The following is a 24,043-nucleotide window of genomic DNA, read 5'->3' as shown; positions in this document are numbered from 1 at the left end:
TGGCGAGACGGAAGTGGTGAACCTTCATGGTCCGCTCCGACATGTTCCCACAAAACGCACAGTCCTTCTCTGTGTGCGTCTTGTCCTCATGTAGACAGTAGAGGCATAACAAATGCTCGCCCTCCTTGAACACATTCTGAAGTTGGCATCCAGGGCAGGTCCTGAACAGCTTCCCGGGCGTCGAGCTTCCTTTCTCCTGGGCCATGTTCGGGGTAGGCCTCGGAACTTCTGTAATCCTCCAAAAGCGTAACTCGACGAAATCTATACCCTTGAGGGGCGTAGAAAACTCTGAAACGGGTCCCCGTTGATCGGATGTAGAAACGGTGGAGCTTGAGGCTCCATTTAACCAAAAAATGAGAAAAATCTCCTGAAAAAGCATGAAAACGGAGCAAAAGCTAGAGAGCTACAGCACGAGGACTGCAAACACTTGAACGTGCGGTAAAAATCTGAGGATGGCTGCCAGAGGCGGGGCTTAGGGAGTGGGCAGTCATTGGCTGGGGGCAGTATGACCCAGAGACCATTGATTGGTTACTAAGAAAGAGATCAGAAACGAAACTGATACTGATTTTTTCCATACCGAGGATTCCCGGCATGACGACGGGGAATATTCATGAGCATGTGAATCCATGCCAGACCCCATGCTGGAGAAGCACAATTCCACAGAGTGTGAGTGAATCTTGCCAAGGCACAAATGGAGTTGGCTGCCTTCAAAGCCATACCCCCAGAAGAAAATACCTTCTTCGCCCAACCATCAAAGCGCTGGTTGTCCCCGTCAGGAGGGATGGTAGGGTACGCAGCCTGCTTCGCTGGGGTCGTAGCCGCCTGCACCACCAAACTCTCCGGAGTAGGGTGCGTTGACAAGTAGCAGGGGTCACCACTGGCTGGACGGTATTTTTTCAGAAGAGACTTATTCACTGCCAGGAGACTCTCCAGAGCAGTCCAAGCCGCTGCCACCCTTCTTTGCAAGGCCATATGAAATGGCAACACCGGGTCAGTGGGTGGACCTTGGTCCAGGATCTCCGTCAGATCATCCTGCAGAAAATAAACAGATGGAGCAGACCACCCCAAGTACTCAGTCGTCCTCGACATGAGACGCCTATATGAGGATTCGGCATGTGTTCCAGGCTCAGGCCTGCCAAACTCCGGAGAGGTGTCAAGACCACTGGCGTCATGTAAGGACTGACGTAGGTCTTCCATTTGACTGTGACCAGACAACAGGTCATCAGGAACCTCATCCGACCCTTCTTCCACCTCTGAAATATAATCCAAAAGGTTGGAATAAATCCAATCTGGATGGGGGGAGCAGAAAAGGGCTCAAAAACAGGCCTCAAGGACTTACAGAGAGAGCCTTCCTCAGAGTTTCCACCGTCCTCTGGGGCACCTCTGGCAAATTCTCCTCAAAAGGCGTTGAGGGCGCTGATGGAATCGGCATCGACCAAGGCGCCGATGACTTTGACAACTGCTTCAAAGCTGGAGCCTCAAAAGTGTCCTTCGGCGCTGATGGCATTGACGACTTCTTCGAAGCCGGAGCCTCGAGAGAGTCCCTCAACTGACACGGCGCAGACGGCGTCGATGCCTTCTTGGAAGGCCTCACAGGCTCCGACGGTCTCAACTGCGTTGAGTACCGGGACCCGGACCTGGCACGGCTATGGCGATCAACCTTGTCCGATCGGGACCTCGACAGCTCCAGATGATTGCGCCGACGACCCAAACCCAAAAGGTGTGCGAGTGGTAGCTCTAGCTCGTTCCTTGCCGGCTTCTCTCGAAGGCGCGGACGGAACGGTGCCTTGTGATTCGAAAATCGCCATCATCTGCTGGCTGAATGCGTCCCATTCTGCCGGCGATGAATACTTGGTGGGACAAGCCACCCGCCTTCTGGCGAAGTACTCCAACGAGCACGGGGCAGGCAACAGGTGACGGCCCTTCGAGAATGTCTAGAAGAAGCAGAGGAATGGCAGGAACCACTCCGAGACCCCTGGACTTACGCCGACGCGGAGTGTCGCCCCTCGAGTCGTCGGTCGAAATCCCAGCAGATTTCGACTTACGAGTTTTAGATACCCTACCTACTGACAATTTCTTCTTCTGCTCCCGCAAGGCCTTCGATGTCAGGGACTGGCAGTCATCGCAGTCGTTGGTGGCGTGGTTCTTGCCGAGGCACCAGAGGCAGACGTCGTGCAGGTCTGTGATGGACATTTTGGAACCGCAGTCCCGACACTTTTTAAAGCCCGACTTCCGGGTAGAAGAAGATGAAGACATTGCAATCAAAGTATAAGAACCGAGCGTGCCGAGATTCCGAAGCGAAAACATTTGCGGAAAAATCGGAACTGAGGCTACGGGCGCTGTGCTTCCTACATATAACATCCGGTGATGTCAACTCTCGATGGAGGCCCTTGAGGGACAGCGTATCGACGCCGACCATGCAGGACGCCTACGCCGTACGCCAAAAAAATGTCCAGAGCAGCACAGCTGTGGTCACTACTGTCATATATGTGGAATACATCGGAGGACACAATCCCCTCGAAGTCTTGTGTAGTCCCACACCAGTTGAACTGCACTAATTCTTACTGAACACTGTTCTTTGCAGGGTACTGAGCAGACATCAGGAATGGATGTTCCCCCCACTCCAAGGGTTGCAGCTCCTTCGCCGGGCTGCTTACGATCTCGAGTAAGATGGGGATCTACCAGGACAGCAGCAGAACTTGGTCGCCAGGCCTCCTTCAGGCGGGTCTCCGGTCTCTTCACAGGTCTCATAGTTGGACACAAGTCTTGGCTCCTTCATGTTACTCCAGGATCCTTGAAGAATGGGTGCAGGGGTCCTTTTATCCTAAAAGCCAGGTAAGAGCTGAAACTCCCACTAGCCAATAGCAGGACTGGCCACACACACCACAGCAATGGTCTAATCGGGACTACTAGTGGGAACACTCATGCATACCACTCACTGAAACCAGTTTGTGGAATGGGACCAGACAGTCCCAGCCCACATCCTGCCAGCAAACACACATAGCCCTTCAGTAGCCCGCCAAAAGCCTCTGCTTTCCCAGCCATTTTAAATCCATAAAAGGATTTTCCTGGCCTCACAGGCCAGGAAGAAGGGTTAAGAACAAGATGGACAAAGAACAAGCAAAACCCGATGTGGCACAGCCATGTTTAAACACTAGCCACATTTAGTAGCGAAACGCAGTAAGGCTAAAACGAAAAGCACAAAGAAAATAAAAAATATGGTAGAAAAGTCACTGCTGCCAGCAGCTTGTCAGTTTATCACACCTAGAGTAATCAAACATCCTCAGAGTGTGAGTCTAGGGCAAAACAAAGTGTACCCCATTGTACTGCATAATAAGATGCATGGTACAATGATCAAAATCACCACACGTGGTAATAAGTTACTAAAAGTAGTAACAAAATAACCAGACTAAGGGAAACGTTTCCCAGTCCTGACCAACTGAAGTACATGTCAGTTTCCCCATAACAGATTACCAAAAGTCAGTGTAGTGAAGCTGAACGCTTTACTGCACTGTAGAAAGAGGTCAGATACAAAAATAAAAGCAAAAGGTTTGGGGGTCCATAGAAATGGACGGAAACCTTTCAGTAAAGAGCAATCTTTCCTAACACATGCTTAGGCAATATGCAGTCTGTATGATCGTCCATTCAGCTCCTTAATGGTGAAGCCTCGTCTTTTCCCTTTAGATAACCAGCCCATTCCTCCTGTTCTAGACCAGGTCTTGCCCGTTGGGCTCAAGTGCATTACGGAACTTATTTTTCTCTACATGGTGCTGCTTCCCACAAACAACATGGGTCTGAGGAGTCTCGTACATTCCGGTAGCGGTGTCTCGGGAACCACCTGAAAGAAGAGAGACCTAGACAGGACAGAGGTCAACTACATTGGGTCCAAGAAAGAAGCACCAACAGACACATGGTTCCACGTGTGAGGATACAGAAGAAAGGCTTGCACACAAAAAGGTGGCATGTTTTGGGTATGGACTTGTTGCTCACGAAAGGTTGAGAATAAGGCCTCTATATCCCTGAATCTAAGAGGGTTTACCATGTCTCTAAAGAACTAATGAAAACCTTCACGTCCTCAACAGTAACAGTCTGTCCCAGTCACATCCCCAAAACCTATTTCGACTAACTATCAAAATGGTACAGGGATGATCTCGCTCTAATGAAAATAGTGTTGCTAAAGCAAACAAATGTTCTCAGCCAGTCAGCTTCCAAAATGATTCAAAGGCAATGTTCACGAAATAGTGTTCCAATATTAGGGGCTTGCTCTTCTCCCTTAGACTTCAAAAAGGGAAACGTCTTTCCAGTCTCTTCTTATAAAACACAAAGTGGTCTTCTAAACTGTACTACAACACGCTTCAGTCTTGGGCTTTTCAAACCCATTTTGTTCCAACTTTCTATTTTGGGCACGGATCCCAGATTCTCAAAACTTGGGGGTCTTGGTGTACTCTACTGCCAAGACACAGTTATTTCTAATATTCTCTCTCAGGAAGGGCTCGAGCCCCTGTTATTTCGGATTATCTTTGAGGTCCCAGGGCATTTTATCTTTAGTCTCTTTTGGGTGCGGGTCCCATACTCGCAAAGCAACTACGGGCTCACTTGGTTTACTCTCCTGCCAAACGCAGCTTTCCTTCTTTTCAAACTTGCTTTCAGAGAGTCCCTGACTCCCTTATATACTCTAATTCACTTGGGCGCGGGGCTCAGACTCAATAGCCTAGTTTCACTATCCTGCCAAGCCAACGTTCCTTTTATCTTGCATTTACTGGTTATCCATTCGTTACATATCCATTATTGGTTGGAGTAACCAGTCCCCCGGTTTTCTGTATATCTCTCAGTGCATTATACCAAAACGTTGTCTGACCCTTATTTGGTCCTTTCTGTGCTTTTCTTGGCTTCCTCTGACCTACTCCTCCTTCCCACCAGCCCATGTACCTTCATTCTTGGTTTGCGTACTCTGGGCTGTGAGATTCCATCCTGAGGCTACGGCAGCCTTCACCCTTGTTTTCGCTTCAGTTTCACGTGCGCAGCATTCCACGCCATTCTTGCAGTCAACCCTTGTCATGACGATGTGGACACGGTAAGACGCCCTCGCATCTATTCGGTAAGTGAGCTTCGGAGTATCCGGCTTCCAGACTACATTCTTCTCTCAGTGTCAGTCTTGTGTCTCTGGGCTCTGCTTTCCAGCTGGCAGCTTAGTTTCTACGGTCACAGCAACCTGGAGGGATCACACAATGCTTCTCAGCTGTACTACATTTAAACTCCAGAGTTGCAAAAGGGATTTCTCCAGAACCATTGAGATTCCCAAAAGAACTGGACCGCTCACTTTGGTTTACTGGAGTGATATTCATCCACGCAGTCCTCTTCCTCTCTCAGTACATGGTGTCATATCCTGGTCTGCTTTTTACTCTGAAAATTAATCCAGCGAATTAATTAATGCAGAGTAAAACATATCAGACATCAGGGCAGATGGGAGGGGAATTTAATGCCTGGCTGTTAAGAGTTCTCTTATGGAACCCCAAAACCTTTTGCTTTTATTTTAGATTCTGGGGAATACTGGATGCATAGTTTGGGCATTGCTTGTTTTGTCTTGAGGCAAAACAAGTCTAGAGGCGAGTACCCAGATGGTGCAAATATCTTGTCTACAATATTTTTGTTGAGCTGCCACTCGTGCTCTTCTGGTAGAGGATCTCTGCTTAGTGAGTCTGCCAGAGAATGGAGTTCCCCAGGAACATGTTACAATGTTCGAAACATGCCCCGCTTGAGTGCCCACTTCCACATTTTTTATGCTAACCCGGAAAGACTTGGAGATTGTGTGCCCCCCACCCCTGTATTTGTTTATGTAAAACATGGTGGTGGCGTTGTCCGTGAGGACATGAACTGTCTGGCCCGACAGGTGCACTTGGAAAGCTTGTAGTGCTGAAAGCACTGCTAGTAGTTCCAGAAGATTTATGTGGTTCTGTGATGTGATCTGCGTCCACAGGCCATGTGCTGTGTGGTGAAGATAATGTGCTCCCCACCCAGTGAGCGATGAGTCTGTAGTGACAACTGCTTGCACTGAAGGATCGTGAAAAGGGTTCCCCTTTAACATGTTCTACTTTGTCCACCAGCGTAGAGCTTGTACTAGGGTTAGCGAAACTACCACTAGTTCATCCCACTGACCACTTGCCGGAGACCACTGTTTCCATAACCAATCTTGCAATAGGCGCATGCGCAGTCGTGCATGTGGTACCAAGTAAATACATGATGCCATCATCTATAGCAAGCGCATTGTTTGCGTACGGTTATTTGGCGACTGGCAAGATACAGAGGTATTTGCAGAAGTATGTTTTGCACTCATTTGATGGAAAGACTAGACCCTGTTCTGTTTTTATGACAGCTGTTAGGAAGGAACTAGGGTCTTCCTGTACCCACAAGACCTTTAGAATTAGGCAAGAACTCTTAGGCGCTATAGGCACTAGGAAGGTTCGCTCATGCAGATTTAATCACATACACAGACATGGGAAGACACTGAAGAAGGCAGTTATTGTTTAAATATAAGGCACAATTAACTATTAGCTGGATACATATGTAAATCCTATGCTTTTGTAAAAATCTTAGGCTTCCCATGGTGCTGTCGCAATTGAACAAATAGTACCCGCAGGTCGGCTCGAAGGACCTTTGGATTGTCCGACGGTCGACCACCATCTCACTACACTTCAGTTCTGCTCATGGAACACCCGAGGTCATCTTCACCTCACAACGAGAGGCAACGCAAATCTAGCTTCATTCGACATAATTTGCCAAAAGACTTGGCTGGTACAAACACAGGCAATGGACGGCTACGACACCATTCTGGCACCAGCATTCACGGCATGTCGGCAGGGCATCGACCTGAAATATAAGGCTACACTTCAAGCAAACCTCTCAATCCTGGCAGTTCTACTTGATTGGGTTGAAAAACCACATTCTAGACCATTCCAAATTGCTATTGTCAACACCTACTGGAATCCAGCAGCCATAAACCAACAGACCTACCTAACCTTGATGGAAAATCTGATCGATGAAATTCAAGTCTCATACTAGGTCCCTCTCCATCATAATCTGTGGAGACTTGAATGTCAAATGGCGCGACGGCCTCGCAAAGTCGGACAAAACATACGACTCCAGCAGCGAAAAGAGGAAACCTGTGGTCGTCCTTAATGTCATCAAGAAACTTGGAAAACTTGAACTCGGTCTTCCCAAACGCTCATTGCTTCCCAACTTTGGAACAAGGAGCCCTCCAGGCTACCATCGACTACCTCTACATATCTAGACAACTCCTGGGCAGGGTGAAAAACTTTGAAGTACGCAAAACAACAGCCAGCGACCACAATCAGCTCACAATGTCAATGGTTAACCACTTCACACAGCCTAGCCCCTATGTCCTGGGAGTGGAATCGAATCCTCGTGGAAATCGACTGAACTTGACAGCGCTTGCAGTCAACACCCTGCGGGCTAAATACGCTTGCAAGGGGAGCGTCGATGGGAATTAAATCCTAGACTATGTTCCTTTACTGGTCCAACATCGGGTGAAAGCAAAACAGTCGGCTTCCACGTTTATCCAACCAAGACACACCTTTGACGCTACACTGGTAGCAAAAAGACATGAACTCCGCAGGCTGAAAAGGCAGCTGGGAAACCTACCGCAAAATAAAGATCAACTAAAACGGGCAATATCAACCTATAAAAACTGGGTAAAACATCACTGATTCCAAATCTACCAGCAAGATGCGGAAGCAATGCTAAAGGCTATTTGTGGAAACAAAGCAAGAGAGTTCTGGTCACTACTGAAATCTTCGGGGCCCTCATTTAACAACTCTACCATAAACGCCATGGCTGAGCATAAATGGATATCCCACTTCACTTCTGTCTTCCAAGCTCCTGAAACAATTGCCCAAACTGGATCAAACCTGTCAGACTCGGATTGGGTGAAACTAGACGATCAAGTTGAAATCGGAGCCCACATTAAAAAATTGAAGACCTCCAGAGCAGCAGGCCCCGATGGAAACTCCAACATAGGTCTGAAAGCAAACCAAGCTGAATGGGCACCGATGATCGCATCCATCTTCAAGAAATGTGCGGAGCAGAAATCCCTGCCGCACTCATGGACAAAATCCATCATTGTCCCGATCTACAAGAAGGGTGACATTACAGAGCCACTAAACTACCGCCCTATAGCTCTTCTGGACTGTATCGGTAAAGTCTATGGGAGTCTGTTATTGAAACAATTCCAATCTTGGGCAGAGTAGGCCCCGTGCAACGACAAGTTCCAGATAGGCTAAAAAAAAAAAAAAAAAAGATGGGCACGGCAGCAAACATCTTAACCATCAGCACCCTGAAAAGCATGGTCTGGGAGGGCAAACCTCGAATTTTCATTGCTTTCATCGATCTCTCCCAGGCCTTTGACCTAGTCGACCGGCAACGTCTGTGGCAAAAATTGGAAGGGTGGAGCTGCCCTCAGGAGATCCTGCAGCCAATCAAAGCCCTACACTCGGACACCACCCTTAGGTTTCCCCTTTGTGACAGACGAACCCTATCAGGTGAAATCCAGACTGGACGGGAGGTAAAACAAGGCTGCCCCATGGCACCAGCACTGTTCCTGGCCTATATTGGGGCCACAGAAGATTTGGCGCGTACTTTTCCTCCATCAATCGCAAATACAAAAATAAGTCACCTTTTGTATGCAGACGACTTAATCCTAATGGATCAGACTCAGATTGGCCTCCAGAGGCAGTTATTCAACCTACTCATTTACACCGAAGAAAACAACTTAAAACTAAACAAAGAGAAAACCAAAATCTTGATAATGGCAGCTGGAAAAAAAAGAAGCAACGACCAATTCAAATGGTCTCTTGAGGGAAATGAGATTGAGAGGGTCACCGAATATAAATACCTGGAAGTTTCGATAGACAGCTCGAAACATGAGAATTCTATGCAGGCTTCCCTTCAGATCAAAATTAGGAAGCTGGCCTCGCAAGGGAAAGCAATAGACTTCAAATTTGGAAAATTCTCATGTATCTCATGTATCCCAGTGATAGAATTCTACAGGAAAAAAGTGGTCCCTTCTATCACCTACGGTGCTGAAGCTATGCCGTCGATTCCTCCCAACACATGGCAGAAATTAGAAAGCCAGTTTTGGAAATCGGCCCTTCCACTCCCAAAATCCACACCTATTGCTGCAATTCGTCGTGAGCTGGGCCTGCTGTCATTAAAAGCAACGGTAAACATCAATGCCCTCAGGCTATACAGGAAGTGTATCATGGACGACAGTGATCATATCTATGGATTGCTAAATAAAGATCTCCATTCCGGAAAGGTGAAAATGTTGAGATCCTGGAAGGAATTTAACAGGGCCCAACTCAAGTCGGTTGTGTGCTCGGAAACCAAACTTCGCGCAAACCCTACAAGAGTCTACCAGAAATTGAAAGATCTAGATTGGATCCAAACCCAAGAGTCAGCAGCAAACAGCAAACTCCCCCTTCATCTTCCGCCCTCGTTCTGCAAACTCAACGAGCCGATGAAGTACCTTCAAAAATTTCCTAGCAGGGGGCCCGAAAATCTCTCCTAAGGATTAGGCTGAACCTGCTAGAGACAAATGAAATTCGGAACATCAGAGGTCTATCGGATACAAGTTCCTGTTGTTTGTGTAACTCGGAGACCGAAACTATCAGACATCTGCTTCTGGTATGCCCGACAAATTCCAACCTGAGAGTGGCTTACGTGAATCATCTAATCGCAGACGATCAAGGGTGGGATGATGACACCTAGTGGCCAAGACTGATTGGAGGAGACCGCACTTCCTGGCTCCTAGCAACTATAAAAATTCTTGCATACTATGAAAATGTTAACACCGTGAGGGTCCCACCCTGTGTAGTCACTATGATTTAAATTTTTTCTCAACTTTTTCTTTGTAAAGTTCTCTTGAACAAATAAAATAAAAATATAAACAAAATCTAAGTATGGTAAAAAAGGCAAACTCCCCCTCCTTTCCTGGAAAGAATGCAGCTTGTGCTAAAAATGAACTACAGGCTTCTGTGGTGTTCGCTAGCACTGGCAGCACGAATTCACTCACCAGCTGTCTACTGTATGTCAAAGGGCCCATGCAGGCTAAAATGGGATTTACATGTTCGGTGCACAAAATGCAGAAATGGGGCAGATGAGTATTAAGGGTGGAGGGGGAACCTACACGATTTAGATAACATGAGTAAAATGAGTGGAATATGGATAGAATGAATGAAAATGGTTTATAAATGTTTAGGTTTTCCTGGGGCTAGGCCTCAAAGTTTGTAAAAGTCTGCAGAGCTACAGTGTGTTTCTATGTAAGGTAGCAAAATGTAGAGCAGTATGTTCTGACAAAAACTGCTGACAATAAAGGAAGGAATTGGAGCATCCCTTGTATGGAAGCAGGATGGATTGGGATGAAGCCATAGCCTTTTTTCAATGATGCCACTAAAGCAAGACCAGGCTATATAAACTCCTGCCTCGGACTACTGTAGCAGGAGAAAGGAACAGGAGAAGACCGTTTCAGAGTTCTTTGCTACCATCCTCATCTTTGTAACATTAAACTTGTCATCCTTACAAGATAGAGATTTGGCCTCATTTCCCCTAGAGGGGTGTTTTCATGCTGTTGTGAGCATAATTAAGGACACCCTTACATAGCTCCTAAGAACCATTTTGTTTTATTTGGAACAAGACTATTTCTTCTCGTTGGTTGAGAATCCCAATTTGAACAAGAGATTGATTGTTCTGTGGGTTTTTTGATTCCATGCGTAGGCCACTACCGCTAGTACCTTGGTAAATACCCTTGGAGTGGAGGCTATGCCGAAGGGTAGTACCTTGAGCTGGTAGTGTTGGTTTGCTATTTTGAAACACAAGAACCTTCTGTGCGCTTGGACGACTGAAATATGAATGTATGCATCTTTCATATCCAAGGTTGCCATGTAGTCCCCATGCTTCAGTAGTGGGATTACCTTCTGTAGCGTTGTCATGCAGACACTTTGTCGCTTGACAAAGGTCTAGGACAAGGCGTATTGTTAGGTCTTTCTTTGGCACAAGGAAGTACATTGAATAAATACCATTGTTTACCTGGTTTGCCGGAACGATTTCTATGGCGTCCTTTAGAAGCAGCACCTTCACCTCTTCCAACAGGATATGTTGTTCTTCCTGGGTGGTGTGCTTTTGTCTTGGCAGGGGGTTGGATGGTTGTTGGATCAGCTCTATATAATAACCATCACAGTGGAAAATACCCCCTTGTCCGAAGTGATTCACCTCCCATGCGTGGGTAAAGTGTGAAATACAGCCTCCTACTGGAGTGACATGAGAAGGAACATGTAGCAGGTGGTCATTGTTTGGGGGAGAGGGGTGTTGAGCCCCCTCTAGAGGAGGAGGATCTGCCCCTACTTCGAGATATTCTTCGGCCTCTTTGAAACCCCGATTGAGGATTGTCCCTGTGACGAACCCCAGGATGAGCTTTGGCCACCTTGATTATAATTTGATGCCCGTTGAGAGTTTGGACCTCTAAAACGGCGAATTATAACCTCCTCTTTGTCCAAATGGTTTGTTAGTGAGCTGTCATAAAAATTTGAGGTGGTCATATTCCCCTTTTGCGATTTTTAGAGCGTCCTCCACTGCTTTTCCAAACAAAGCATTGGGTTCAATGGGCATGTTAAGGAGGGTTGCCTGCGCTTCAAGCTTCAAGATTATCATAGCCACGTGTGGTGTTTAATCAATGTGTCTTCTGCCACGATTCTTCATGCATTGTCCGTTGCATCCAAGTTGTTTGAGGATGCAGTTGGCTACTTGTTTCCCCTCTGCGATGGTGAGCGACAGCTATATTTTGAGGGGTTCTGGGACCGATCAATTGGTTCAGCGATCTTCTCCCATTTGTGACAGTTATAACTGGCTAATAGTGTTGTGTTACTAGCAATTCTAGTTTGCTAAACTGCTAACGAGGACACCTTTCATCCAAAGGTGTACATTTTCTTACTCTACTTATCAGGAGGGGCTTCAGAAGAGGTCAGAGGGGTTCCCGCTCTTTTTCTTGCTGTCATCACCACTAAAGAGTCAGGTTTTAACTGCCCCCTAAAGAATAAGGTGTCTGTGGGGGCCAGTCTGAACATCATGATGCGCAGGTTGACTGTCTGCGTTAAATTTGGTGTAAGCAGAGAGGGTTGGATGAATGTCTGCACTGATTGCAACAGGGTGATAGACCGAGTTGCTGATTGTCGACCTGGGTTTCGTGTGCGTCTATCTCTAAGTGCTCTGCAGCCTTCAGGAGCAGGTAATTATATTGTAATTGGTTATCTACCGGTAAGTCTGCCACCGGTGGGGGGTCTGTGCGATCTGGTGACTGGATGACGTAAATGTCCTCATCATAGTCATTGTAATACTGGTCCATGTGCACCATGTCCCCTTGGTGGTCAGTGCCTGTATAAGTGGCAGGGTCCTGAGGGTCTTGCCTGGTATAATACCAAGTTCCCTGCCCTAGGTCCTGATGTGTGGTGGAAGCCTGCATGGAGTCTAGGCAGGCTTTGCTGGCGGTAGACAGGGTGGCTGCTGCCCCGCTCTGAGTAGATTGTGGTGTTCCCTGAAGGTTTTGCAAGACCTCAGGGTGGTCAAAGAAAATAAAACAGGACATCTGCCTCATAACCTTATCAAATTGCTTTGTTGCCCATTGAGAGGAGCTTGGCAGAGCAGAGGGGCCAGGAGTAGTAGTCAGTGAAGGTGGTGGCTCCGAGGTAATGGTGCATAGCCTCTGACAGAGTGCCCTCCGTTGTACTGAAAATCCTGCGTTCTGTAGCTTGAGCTGTTTCCCCTTGTGGCATCGAAGACCTATGGTCCTTTGAAGTATGGCCCTGGTATCTGGCATGTTTTCTTTTATTTACGCACTAATTTTCAAGCTCTGTGTGCCTTTCTTGGAGGAAGTCAACGTGTCTTTCGACGCCCAGTCGTCGGCACCAGAGGATTGCAAGGGTGCAGACAAGGTATTCAAAACTGACTTTACCGCCTGTTTCGGGGGCCTGTCATGTGGTTATCACGACTGATAGCCAAGGACAGGGACATTTCAGATTGCCCTTTCGACCGTGTGTGGCCTTTCGGACAGCGGTGTGGTCGACTTTTGGCCACGTGAGGTGTGCTTTTTGTGGTCTCCGAAGCTGAACCGCCGGCTTGCCTGTTGGGGTCAGGGGTCAGGGGCTCGCACGCATGGATCCAGATTGCCCTCAGCATCACTGTTGACGTCGATGCTGCAGTCGCTGGAGGCTCCCTTGAGATCCACGTCGGCCTCGGCCTGCATGGCGTGGTGGGCCTAGCGTTTGATTTTGCGTCCCTTGAGTGTTTTAGGCCTGAACAGTTTGAACGACTTGCACTGTGCCTCAAGCTTGATCCCTGGGGAGACAGATTGCACACCCGGGGCAAGTCTTTCTAGGGGAATTTTCTATTACATGAAGGGCAAAACTTAAAAGGTGTTTTTTCCATTATATATGGGGGTGGCAGCCTGGCGAAATATGTGGAAGTCAAGGGGAATAAGCATTCTCTTAACGCGACTAAAGTATGAATTTCCCCCCACTCTCCGTACTTTGAGGGCAAGGCCTGTTGAGGCCTTCCGAAGCCATGACAAAGGATTGTCGAGACTGGCTGTTGTAGTCCTCGACAATGGTAATTTGTCCTCTAAGCAGTCGCCGAAGATCTCGCACTAGACGGATTATCAAAAAGGACAGAAAGAAATATAGTAAAACTTTTCCTAAATAATGGCGACAGCCAAGAAGGAACTCTGCGCTACGCGTCCGATTAGGACGACGGAAAAAAACTATGAGGGACCTTTACGTGTGAAGCCCCATGGGTACAGTAGACATCACACTAGGGATAGTATTACTGGCACGCCTTGTCGACACACGTGATCTAAGCAGATTCCACAAGCCTCAAAAATGAATATACGATACATGTCTAGCGATAAATCTAGGAACTCCACAAAGCAATCAGCTATAATGGCGGGGAAAAAACAATCCGAGTACCTCAACGCGTGGACTATGGGTACAGTACATGCCACACTAGGGATAGTATTACAGCCACGCCCTGTCAAGTAAATTTTCGAACTTCGAAAACAAGTCATGCAGTACTCCGCACCAACCACTAGAAGTCGGCCTATGCAAAGCATGAGATTCAAAGAAGATCCACAAGGCTCAGAAATATAAGTAAGAGATGCCAGCCACAATACCTCAAACTCTGGTATGGTTTATATTCACAGTTTAAGGTGCCACCAGGATAGCAACTCCAAGTTATGTCATTTTTGGAACAGGGATGCATATCTTAAATGCAGCCTCTGTGCTGCAGGGACTTGGCTGTCACTGCAGTAAATAAGAGGGCACCTGTAACCTGAACTTGCTTTGTGCCACTTGGGAGCAGGCCCTGCAAATTAAACTGATTGGGCACAGGTGTACACTATGCTTGTAACATGGAGCTTACGAATGGGGAATCAGGTTAGATTACCCTTTCTGAGATGGAATCACCTGCATCATTTTATTAATGAAAATCAAAAAAGTCAGGTCTTCTACACCCTTTGGCATTTGCTCACTAGTCCTTAAAGAGGCTTTTAGAGACTCTTCATTGTGATTTGTACAGTACAAGCTTGCAAAAGTAACTGTTTTGACGACCAGGAAAATAGATTGCAGGAGCAAAACTCAGTGGGATGAAAGTGTCAGGTTGAAAGCAAATAGTCAGCCGTAAGTCACTACCCTGCACCCAATTAGTTCTTCACATCCACACAGCACACCATTTCTTCCTTGCAACAAGTCAAATCACTCAACAGTAGCCAATACAATATCCTTTAAGGCATCAAAATGTGTAACTATTTTGGGATGCATATAACCTAACAAATACAAAGGGAAGAGAACAGATATCCATTTCTTTCCCTCATTTTACCTCGTTCCAGAATTCATGATGCAACAGATCGTTTCCTCTCAGATCGACCCTCCCAGGTCCAACTTGGGTCGTTCCTTTCATCCATCTTCCTCTCTACCTGTGGTGTTCGCCAGGGGGCGAACCTCTCGACCTGGCTTTTCAACCAGTACCTGGCAACTCCCACCCACTGCATTGCCACTTTCTGCTCAGATTTCCAGTACTACGCTGACAACTCATATTCAGGCTGCCCTCTGCCACCTCCTCTCCCATCTCCGATTGCCTAACTGCCATTCAAGATTGGTGTGCCGCCAATGATCTTTGTCTGAAAGCCAGCAAGACTGAGATCCTCCTCATCGGCACACCTTCACCATCCTTTCCCCTCACTCTCTGGCTGGCCTCCCTTGGCCCTCCCCCTACCCCCACCTGCGAGGCTAAGAACCTCGGGGTCATCTTTGACTCCACCCTTTCCTTCTCCGCCCACATCTCTGAGGTCTCTAAAAAGTCAATTTTCCTACTGTACCTCTTCAGAGGTACTCTGCCTTTCCTCACCTTCCCGCAGAAGCTCATTGGATTCCAAAGCTCTGGTTTTCTCTTTGTTGGACCATTGTAACAGCATCTTTCTAAATCTTCCTGCCTCTGCTCTCCGCCCTCTGCAACTAATCCAGAACTGGACTGCAAGACTTGTCCTTGTCCTCAAGCCCTGGGATCGCATCTCTCCAGCTCTGAAATCTCTCCATTGGTTCCCAGTAGATGCAGGGATTAAATTCAAAACCCTCTGCATTGTCCAAAAGGCATTCTGGGGCCTGAGTCCAAAATACCTTCAGCTATCCCCCCCCCCCCAAATACCTCCCCTCTCGAACTCTTTGCTCCTCTAACTCCCTCAGGGTCAGTCGTTTTTCAAAGAAACGAGCTGGGGGTAGATCTCTGTCTTCGGTTGGGGCCTCCCTCTGGAACAGCCTCCCTGCCACTCTAAAACTTGAGAACCATCTCTGGTTCTGGAAGCACCTCAAGACCTTCCTCTTCTTCTGCCTTTGCTCCCCCTCTCCCCTGCTGATCTGTTCTCTCTTGGCACCGTGCACCAGGCCACCCTCTGTCGTCTGGGCCCAGGTACCTGTTTCCTTACTTAAGGAGCCCTCCAGCTTCTTTTCCTTTCGAGATGGGGAGCAGGTGCAAGTGGATCTAGGTCACCTGGCCTAAGCCCCGCCCACCTGGTGCCTTGCTGCCTGCCGCTCTTTTTCACCACTTAGCAAGCCACGCCCACCTGGTGCCTTCCTTCACCATCACTGTCTTGTGGCCAATGCTGGATTTGACTTTTATGGACTTCATTCATTCACGGTGCGTCACTCTTTCTCAACTCTCATGCTGGACTTCCTTTGTGTCTTGTACTCATGTTGGCCCTGAATCATGCTGTTCCCATTTTCATCTTGTATCCTGGCTTGCAACATTGTGTGGTACTACTGACTTCTGCAATTGTATTCGCTCTCCACTCTTGCTTCTCCACTCTTTTTGACTGCTTACTCCCCTTTCTCTCCTCCATTCCCTTCTCTATTTTCCTATCTCCTCCCCTTACTTTCTTCTATGCACTTACTCTATCAGAATTGTCCCTGGACCCAATATGATAGCAACCTCGTCTGTTTCCTCCACCCTCCCATTACTGTTTTTTTCCTCCCCACCACCCCTCCAGCACTATCTGAAATGTCGTCAGGCCTATTATAATAGTTGCTTGTTTTGTTTCACCCCTCCCTTTCTGCACCCCTCTCCCTCACCTTTCCTTTTTCTCCGGCTCTACCAGAAATGTTGTCAGGCCTAGTACGGTAGTCGCCTGTCTGTTTCCATTTCCTTCCCACTCTCCCCCTCCCTTCCTTATCTATGTCTTAGCTCTTGCACTATCTGAAATGTCGTCAGGCCGAGTACGATAGTTAATTTCACATCCTTAGTGTTCATGGCCTGTAAGAATGTGGTTGTATTTTCCCTTATTCCCTCCCTTGCCTTGAAGCGTTTTGAAACACATTGTGTATAGGTGCTATATAAATAAACGATCATATCATATCATATCATACCCCGCCGCCCTCCCGCACTGCCTCCGGGCCACCCCTTGCACTGGGGTCTGTTTCTGTACCCATACAGCACCCCCTTTTTATTCCTGCACTTATCAGACCTACCCTGTCTGCTGCATTAAACCTAGCACTTGCAAATTGCTAGCTGCACTACCACTGTTAGTTGCTTTTATTATTTATTTATTATTTATCCATTGCTCCTCTGCTTCGCTCTTTCCACTTCTCCCCCCCTTACATGCATTTTTCCCCTCCCTCTCCCATGCACTCGCGCGTTCTCAATGTCACTGGGCCGAGTAAGATCGCTGTTTTGTTCTCCCCTGTCCCCCTCCCTTGCCTTGTCGTGCTCTGAAACACTTGTGTAGGAGCGCAATAGAAATAAAATATCAACAGCCTTAACTGGACCGGAAGAATGGTCAACAAAAGCTGAATCTGACTAAATACAATGCACCATTTGCTGGATAATTACCTAAACAAGGATTTATGACATCCGCTGCAATCAATATCAAAGCAGAGCCGGTTGTCGATGCACGGTGCATGTAAAACTAGAAGCTTTGACGATCAACTATAATATACCTAAGCGCCCCTTCTATATTTAAATCCTAGCGATTTGCAAAGCTCAGCTGTTCGTATTCTTATACAAAAATGTGCTGTCCCACCTTCCCCAGCTTTACCTGGAACATATTATCTTCTGCTTTGTTGCTTTGTTTTGAGGAAGCAGAGGATCCTTTAGAGCTTTCCCCGGTCTTCTGTTTCTTTGCAGGCTTCTCTGGAGGTGCTTGCTTTTTTTTCTTTGCCTAAAATTTAAAAAGGATAATCAGGCAAAAAGCAGCAATCTCCAAGAATTGACCATTCAGCTAAAAGCAATCTAACTTTTTTACAATTTGATATAATTTTTTTTTGTTTTGCTGCTTAGCAGCTAATCTTTTTATATAGAGAGCAATAAGGAGAAAAAAGGAATTTCTAACTTGTACATTGTGGCAGGTCGGAAGAAGGAGGTGGACAATCGGAAGACACGATTCAAATTATTTAACGAAACTTCCAAGTAGAAGGTCTAACTTTCCCTATTACTGGAGGGAACACTCTACCTATCTAAAGAAACTAAAAGGTGCTCATCAGTTATGTTATGGGTCTTGTGCCATGCACTGTTGCCACTAGCGTGATCTCTTGGCACTCGGGCAGGTCTGTAATGAAGGGGGTGGGGAGTTGTTAGTGGGACTGAGAGGGAGGGAAGCACGAGCTTTGATGTGTTGTGCTGTTGGCAGCTTCTGTACGGAAAAACTGGGCACTGAGCTTTGGTGCATTTGCAGTTGGTAGCCGTCATCTGGTGTTGCAGTAGGATTGTGCATGGTTTTGTTTTGAGTGCGGTTTGTTGTGCAGTAGAGGTATGGCTGTGTTCAGTTCAGAGGTTGCGGGTGATTATATTGAAAGTTGAGTTTTTAGTGTAGTTAGTTAGAAGCAACACATTTCCTATCCCCACTATGCAGTTAGGTGCAAGAGTGCACCCAGATTGAGAGCATACATTGTGCTGCAACCCCTATCCCAGCAGAGACATCTCCCCTGCCCCTCCTGCCGCCCAACACTGCACTCCGCAGGTAGAGTGAGAGAGAGTGAGAGTGTGTGTTTTGCCACTTATGGACAGCCCAAGTTCCTCTACCAAAGGCCAAGTAAGGAACAAGTTATTTACCTATAACTGTTCTCCAGCATGGGTTTGGCATGGATTCACACGCTCATGAATATTCCCAGTCAGGCTGGGAATCCTCGGTAAAGAAAAAATCTGTTTCACTTCTGAACGGTCTTTCGCCTAACAACTAATCACTGGTCTCTGGGTCATACTGCCCCCAGCCAAGACTGCTCTCTACCTAAGCCCCTCTGGCAGCCATCTTTAGATTTGGTAGCACGCAAAGTGGCAGTAGGACCAAGAGAAGAGCAACAAAAAGGTGAGTGGGAGGGTTCGCATGTGAATCCATGCCAGACCCATGCTGGAGAACAACTGTTACAGGTAAATAACTTGTTCCTTCTCCAGTGATGGCGAGCGTCCCCAGATAGCACGATCCTCCCCACAGTGAGAGACAATAATGGACTCTCCCAAGATGGGAATAAGGCTAAGACAAAGTGCGGGTGAGCTTAATGGGAGTTTATATAAGTCAGAATAGGGCATGCGAAGGAGACTGCAAACTCCGAGAGCGCTCTGTCTGACAATAGCAAAGAGGCATATATAGTTACAAAATGCGTCATAAGAACCTACACACTATAGGGGGCACAAGTTCATGGGGATCGGGTGGCGACGACTAACTATAGGTGCAGCTGTGATGTGGTTTGCCGTGGTTGGTGGACGTCACTGGTTACCCACGTGGGCCAGGCCGGGCCGGGGAGGTCAAGCTGGGCTCATCCGGGCGGTGTTGTTGTGCCAGCCGTGACCAGTGTCAGTGATGAACGTCTTTCTTGGCTTTCTGCCCTAAGGCCACGCACACCGCATTCATTCAATATTGCAATATTATCTTCCCCGGTAAATCTTCCAATAGGTTATTCTACAGGTTAATGCAACACAGGAGGAATGCACATAGAGTGGGGTCTTTTGGTGATACATCAATACATGGTTACCATCGTCCTGTTGACCGGGTATCATAGGTCGCGAGGTTGGGCCTCAGGGCAAGGGACGAGCTGTCCAAGTTATCATGTCTCGTTAGAAGTCATTATGAATGTGTTCCTACGGTGTTGCTATAATATTGGGTGTCCTAATTTTACTGGAACCATTAACCTGGGGTGAGCTGGTGGGTCATGGAGCCTAAGAAAGTTGAAGTTGTGCGTCGACCTCCATGTAGCAGCCCTGCAGAGGCACACTAGACAGGAACGCCGTAGTTGCAGCGATCGCTCTGGTCGAATGGGCTCTCGGATGGCCAGGCAACAGTCAGTTTGCCAACTGGTGACAATGGGTGATGCAGCCGGAGAGCCACCTGGAAATGGAAGCATTGGATAGGGCCTTCCCATGGTTCACAGGGCCAAAGTTCACAAAACGTTGCGACGTCTTCCGGAAACTTTGTGCGGTCCACATAGAACTTCAGCGCTTTTGCCACATCCAGCGAGTGCAAAGTCCTCTGAGCTGGCGACGAAGGCGTTGGGAAGAATACAAGTAACACCAAGGGCTTGTTTAGATGAAAGTCCGACAGCATCTTGGGCATGAAAGAGGGGTGCGTCCGTAGCACTACCCTCGTCTTGTGGAATGTCAAATAAGGTGGCTTACAAGAGAGGGCCTGGATCTCTCCCACTCGTCGCATGGAGGTGATGGCCACAAGAAAAGCGGTTTTCCACAACAAACATTTCTGTGGAGCCGAATGCATAGGCTTGAACGGGGGACACATGACCCTAGTCAGCACCACATGGAGTGCCCACGCCGGGGCCGTCACCGGCGGGAACAAGCGTAATAGTCCTTTGACGAACTCCTTGACTAATCGAAGCGACCATAAGGATGATAGTTCAGCAGATCTGGTGTAGCGGGAGATGGCCGCCAGATGAACTTTAATGGAAGCATGGGCCAGTCCTGCCATGGCCAACGACAACAAATGGGGAAGCAACTGCGTAGCAGTGACTCGTAGAGGGTTGATCTTCCGAGTACAGCACCAATGTGTGAGCCTCACCTTGTGCCCGTAGCATTTGAGAGTAGATTAAGCTCTGGCCTTGGCAAGCACCTCCTTACAATCCGCTGGGAGATCATAGCCCCCAAACTCTAGTGCTGCAGGAGCCAGGCCTTCAGGCTCAGCGATCCTGGGTTGTGGTGCAGAATCGTGCCTCCTTCCCTGGCGAGAAGATCTGCGACTGCCAGAAGCTTGACTGGAGGGGACGCTGACATGTCCAGAAGGTCCGGGTACCATATCGGTCTCGGCCATGCCGGTGCAACGAGGATTATCCTGCACCGGGACCGTCTGAGTTGATGGAATAGTCGAAGAAGCATTGGTAACGGAGGGAATGCATACAGAAACAGGCCGCCCCAGGGGAAAAATGCATCCCCCATAATCCCCGGCTGGGGAAACCTGCTGGCGAACCTCCGGCACTTGGTGTTTATCGCTATTGCAAACGGATAGATCTGGGGAATGCCCATTCATTCAGGCGATCCACTTGGTCCTGACGAAGTTCCCACTCGTGGCAAGAGCGCAGCTCCCTGCTGAGAGAGTCGGCGACAGTGTTCTTCACTCCTGCCAGATGCAACGGGATGAGGAACATCCCCTGGGCTACGGACCAGTGCCAAAGGTCCTGTGCCTCTTTGGAGAGCGCCAGGGATCAGGTTCCCCCATGGTTCCTGATGCAGAATATTGTTGTGGTGTTGTCCATGAAGACCTGTACCACCTTGCCCTTTAGGGATGGAAGGACTTGAGGGCCCAAAACACTGCCCGCAGCTCCAACACGATGTGCAACGCCTTCTCCTCCGGTAGCCACAGGCCTCTTGCATGAAGACTTCCGGTGTGCACTCCCCGTCCTTCCAGGGAGGCATCCGTCGTGACGGTCTCCTGATTAGGTGGTTTCTGGCAATCCTTGCCTGCGGACAGATGTGCATGCACTCCCCACCACTATCGCTTGACAAACTCCTCAAGAGCGAGCTTGTCCTCGAAGCTTCCCGACAAGCTTCCCGACACCTGCATCCAACAGGCATCGAGGAACTCCTGCAGTGGACGAATCCACAGCCTGCACAGCCCAATGAGGTATATGCATGACAAAATCATGCAAAGCAGGTACTTGATGGACTTCACCCTTGCGATCTTTAGGGCCAACAGCCGTTGTACCTTGCCCAAGATGGCCGCTATCCTCTCCTCCGACAGAGACGGCAGACAAAACACTCTGTTGAGTCGGGATCCCAGAAACCGTGCGTCCTGCGATGGACTCAAGCAGGACTATGCATAGTTCACTGAAAACCCCAGATCCATCAGGAGTTGGACGGTCCTCGCTGTGTGTTCGACAGCAATGTCCTTTGAGCAAGTCGTCCAGGTAAGGGTACACGTGGATCCCTCGTAGACGCAGATGCGCCGCCACCGGCACCTGGTGAAAACTCTTGGCGCTGACTTCAATCCGAAGGGAAGGCCTTGAACTGGTAATGTTGCCTGCGAACCACGGAGCGTAGGAACTTGAGGTGGCCCTTGTGTATGGAGATGTGAAAGTAGGCATCTTCCAAGTACAGCAACGATAGAAAATCCCCTCTTCCAGCTGTCCTAGCACGTGCTGGAGAGTCACCATCCCAAACTTTTGAGACTTGATGTACTTGTTCAGATGGCGGAGGTCCAGGATGGGCCTCCAACCGCTGGTGGTCTTTTTGACGAGGAAGTATCAAGAGTACACTCTGGAGCCCCGGAGCCTCTTTGGGACGCGCTCTATCGCACCCTTTTTAGCATGGCCCGCACCTCAAGCAGAAGCTGAGAGACGGGATTTTCCTGCCGTTACACTGGTGGTATATGGGGACACTTCCGTTGGCACTCTAGGACGTGTCCGTGGGCGAGACCATCCAGCACCCAATGGTCGGTGGACATGGTCTTCCACAAGTTTGCCAGCCAGCCTCCCACTGGGATGCACGGGTGGGGCCCGACTCCACGGCCGGTTCAATCCTGTTTTGACGTCTAAGGGCCGCCATGGGTGCCTTGGCGATGACGCCCACCTCCAGATTTGGCACGGGCCCCTGTAGGTCTCCTGGGCCGACGAACGGGGGGTTGACGGTAGGAATAAGCACCTCCCCCTAATCCTTTGGAAGAAACTTGGAATTTTCATGCAGAAGTCCGAAAGGACGGCCATCGTTGCTGAAGCGTGCCCAAGGCACAAGCCGTCTGTGTCCGCCTTGATGGCCTAAAGAGACTCGTCCACAGTCTTCCTGAACAAATTGCCTGCATCGAAGGGCATGTCCAACACCTTCGACTGAACATCCTGGCAGAAATTAGTAGCCAGCCCCACCGACAAAGGCAAACGCTGTTGCACATTTGGCGGAACCCTGCGTCAGCGATGTCCGTGGCCACTAATGGCGTGGTCTGACGTCACCTCGCCTTCCTGTAGGATCTCCAATGCCTCCGCCCTCTTGTCGGGAAGGAAGTCCATGAGGGGGGCGATCATGAACCAAAGCTCTCTGTCGTAACGCGCCACGATGGCGAAGGCGTTTGCAGCCTTGATTGTCGCTGCCAATGTGTTAACTCTTCGCACCATGGCATCCAACTTCTTGCCCTCAATGCCCGCGCGGGGGGGGGGGGGGAGGCCGCCGACTAGGAGGAGCCCGAAGATTTCTTCTTGGCCACCGCCGAAACCAGAGAGTGCGGAGTTTGCAAAATCTGGCACCCTGTATTTCTTCTCATAACTGTCTCCCTTCGCCGGGACCGAGGAAGGGTTCTTCATGAGGAAGAACCCCTCATCCAAAATATCATCCAAGAGCGGATTGAAAGGACAGTCATCCTCTTCGCCTTGCGGCGCTGGTAAAGTAATCCCTCCTTCTCCTCAGGAACAAGCTGGAACAGCTCCAAAGCCCTTGAGATCATGGCGTGGAACAAGCCTATCTTGTCGGGCGGTGAAGATCTGGGAGGCGCAGACGGAAAATCGCCCAACCCGCAGTCGTCCGTGCCAGTTGTCGCCGTATCTGGATCCGTCTCATCCCCTAGGGGGAGGCAAAGGGTGGAAAGGAGGAGGGGGGTGAACACTCTTCTTGAATGGTGGTTCCCCCAGATGGTCCCAGCGCCGTGGGTGGGACCGTCAGCGCAAGAGGCATCCTCGTCCAGATCTCCAAGCATAGGGTATGCAGAGCAGTGAGAATGTCCGAGATATCCCCAGGTGGTTGCTGAGGTGGCTGTGGCGACGCAGGCGAGAGCGTTTGTGGCTTAGGCTGGTCCTGTAAGCCCTCAACGCCCTGTTGCTCGTCGGTCTCCTTGTCATCACCTTCGTCGTCGCCCTTGTCGGGATCCTTCCCGCAGGGCCTGCTCTCGATGCATCATTCCTCCCGATAGGTCTGGAGGTTGGTAAACTCCTCCTATGAGGAGCTATCCGTGCCCTGGAGGGCTACCGTGCAACTCCGCTTCTCTGCGACCAAGAGAGACTGTTTTGGTGAAATGATAGGT

General features: G+C 48.8%; 1 protein-coding gene across 3 annotated transcripts in view; it reads right to left on the bottom strand.

Annotated features, from left to right (window-relative positions):
- Positions 1-24,043, bottom strand: part of SUB1 (SUB1 regulator of transcription) — a 275,156-nt gene that overhangs the window by 113,626 nt on the left and 137,487 nt on the right. For all 3 annotated transcript variants that reach the window (XM_069627084.1, XM_069627085.1, XM_069627086.1), the window contains exon 3: positions 17,642-17,764. In XM_069627084.1, the coding sequence (XP_069483185.1) occupies positions 17,642-17,764 (123 nt within the window). The remainder of the gene's footprint in view (positions 1-17,641; positions 17,765-24,043) is intronic.

The sequence above is a fragment of the Ambystoma mexicanum genome, chromosome 6p, assembly GCF_040938575.1.
Source record: "Ambystoma mexicanum isolate Mex_15411 chromosome 6p, UKY_AmexF1_1, whole genome shotgun sequence".
Lineage (NCBI taxonomy): Eukaryota > Metazoa > Chordata > Amphibia > Caudata > Ambystomatidae > Ambystoma > Ambystoma mexicanum.
The sequence above is the reverse complement of the archived record's forward strand: the minus strand, read 5'-3'. Positions and strand labels throughout refer to the sequence as shown.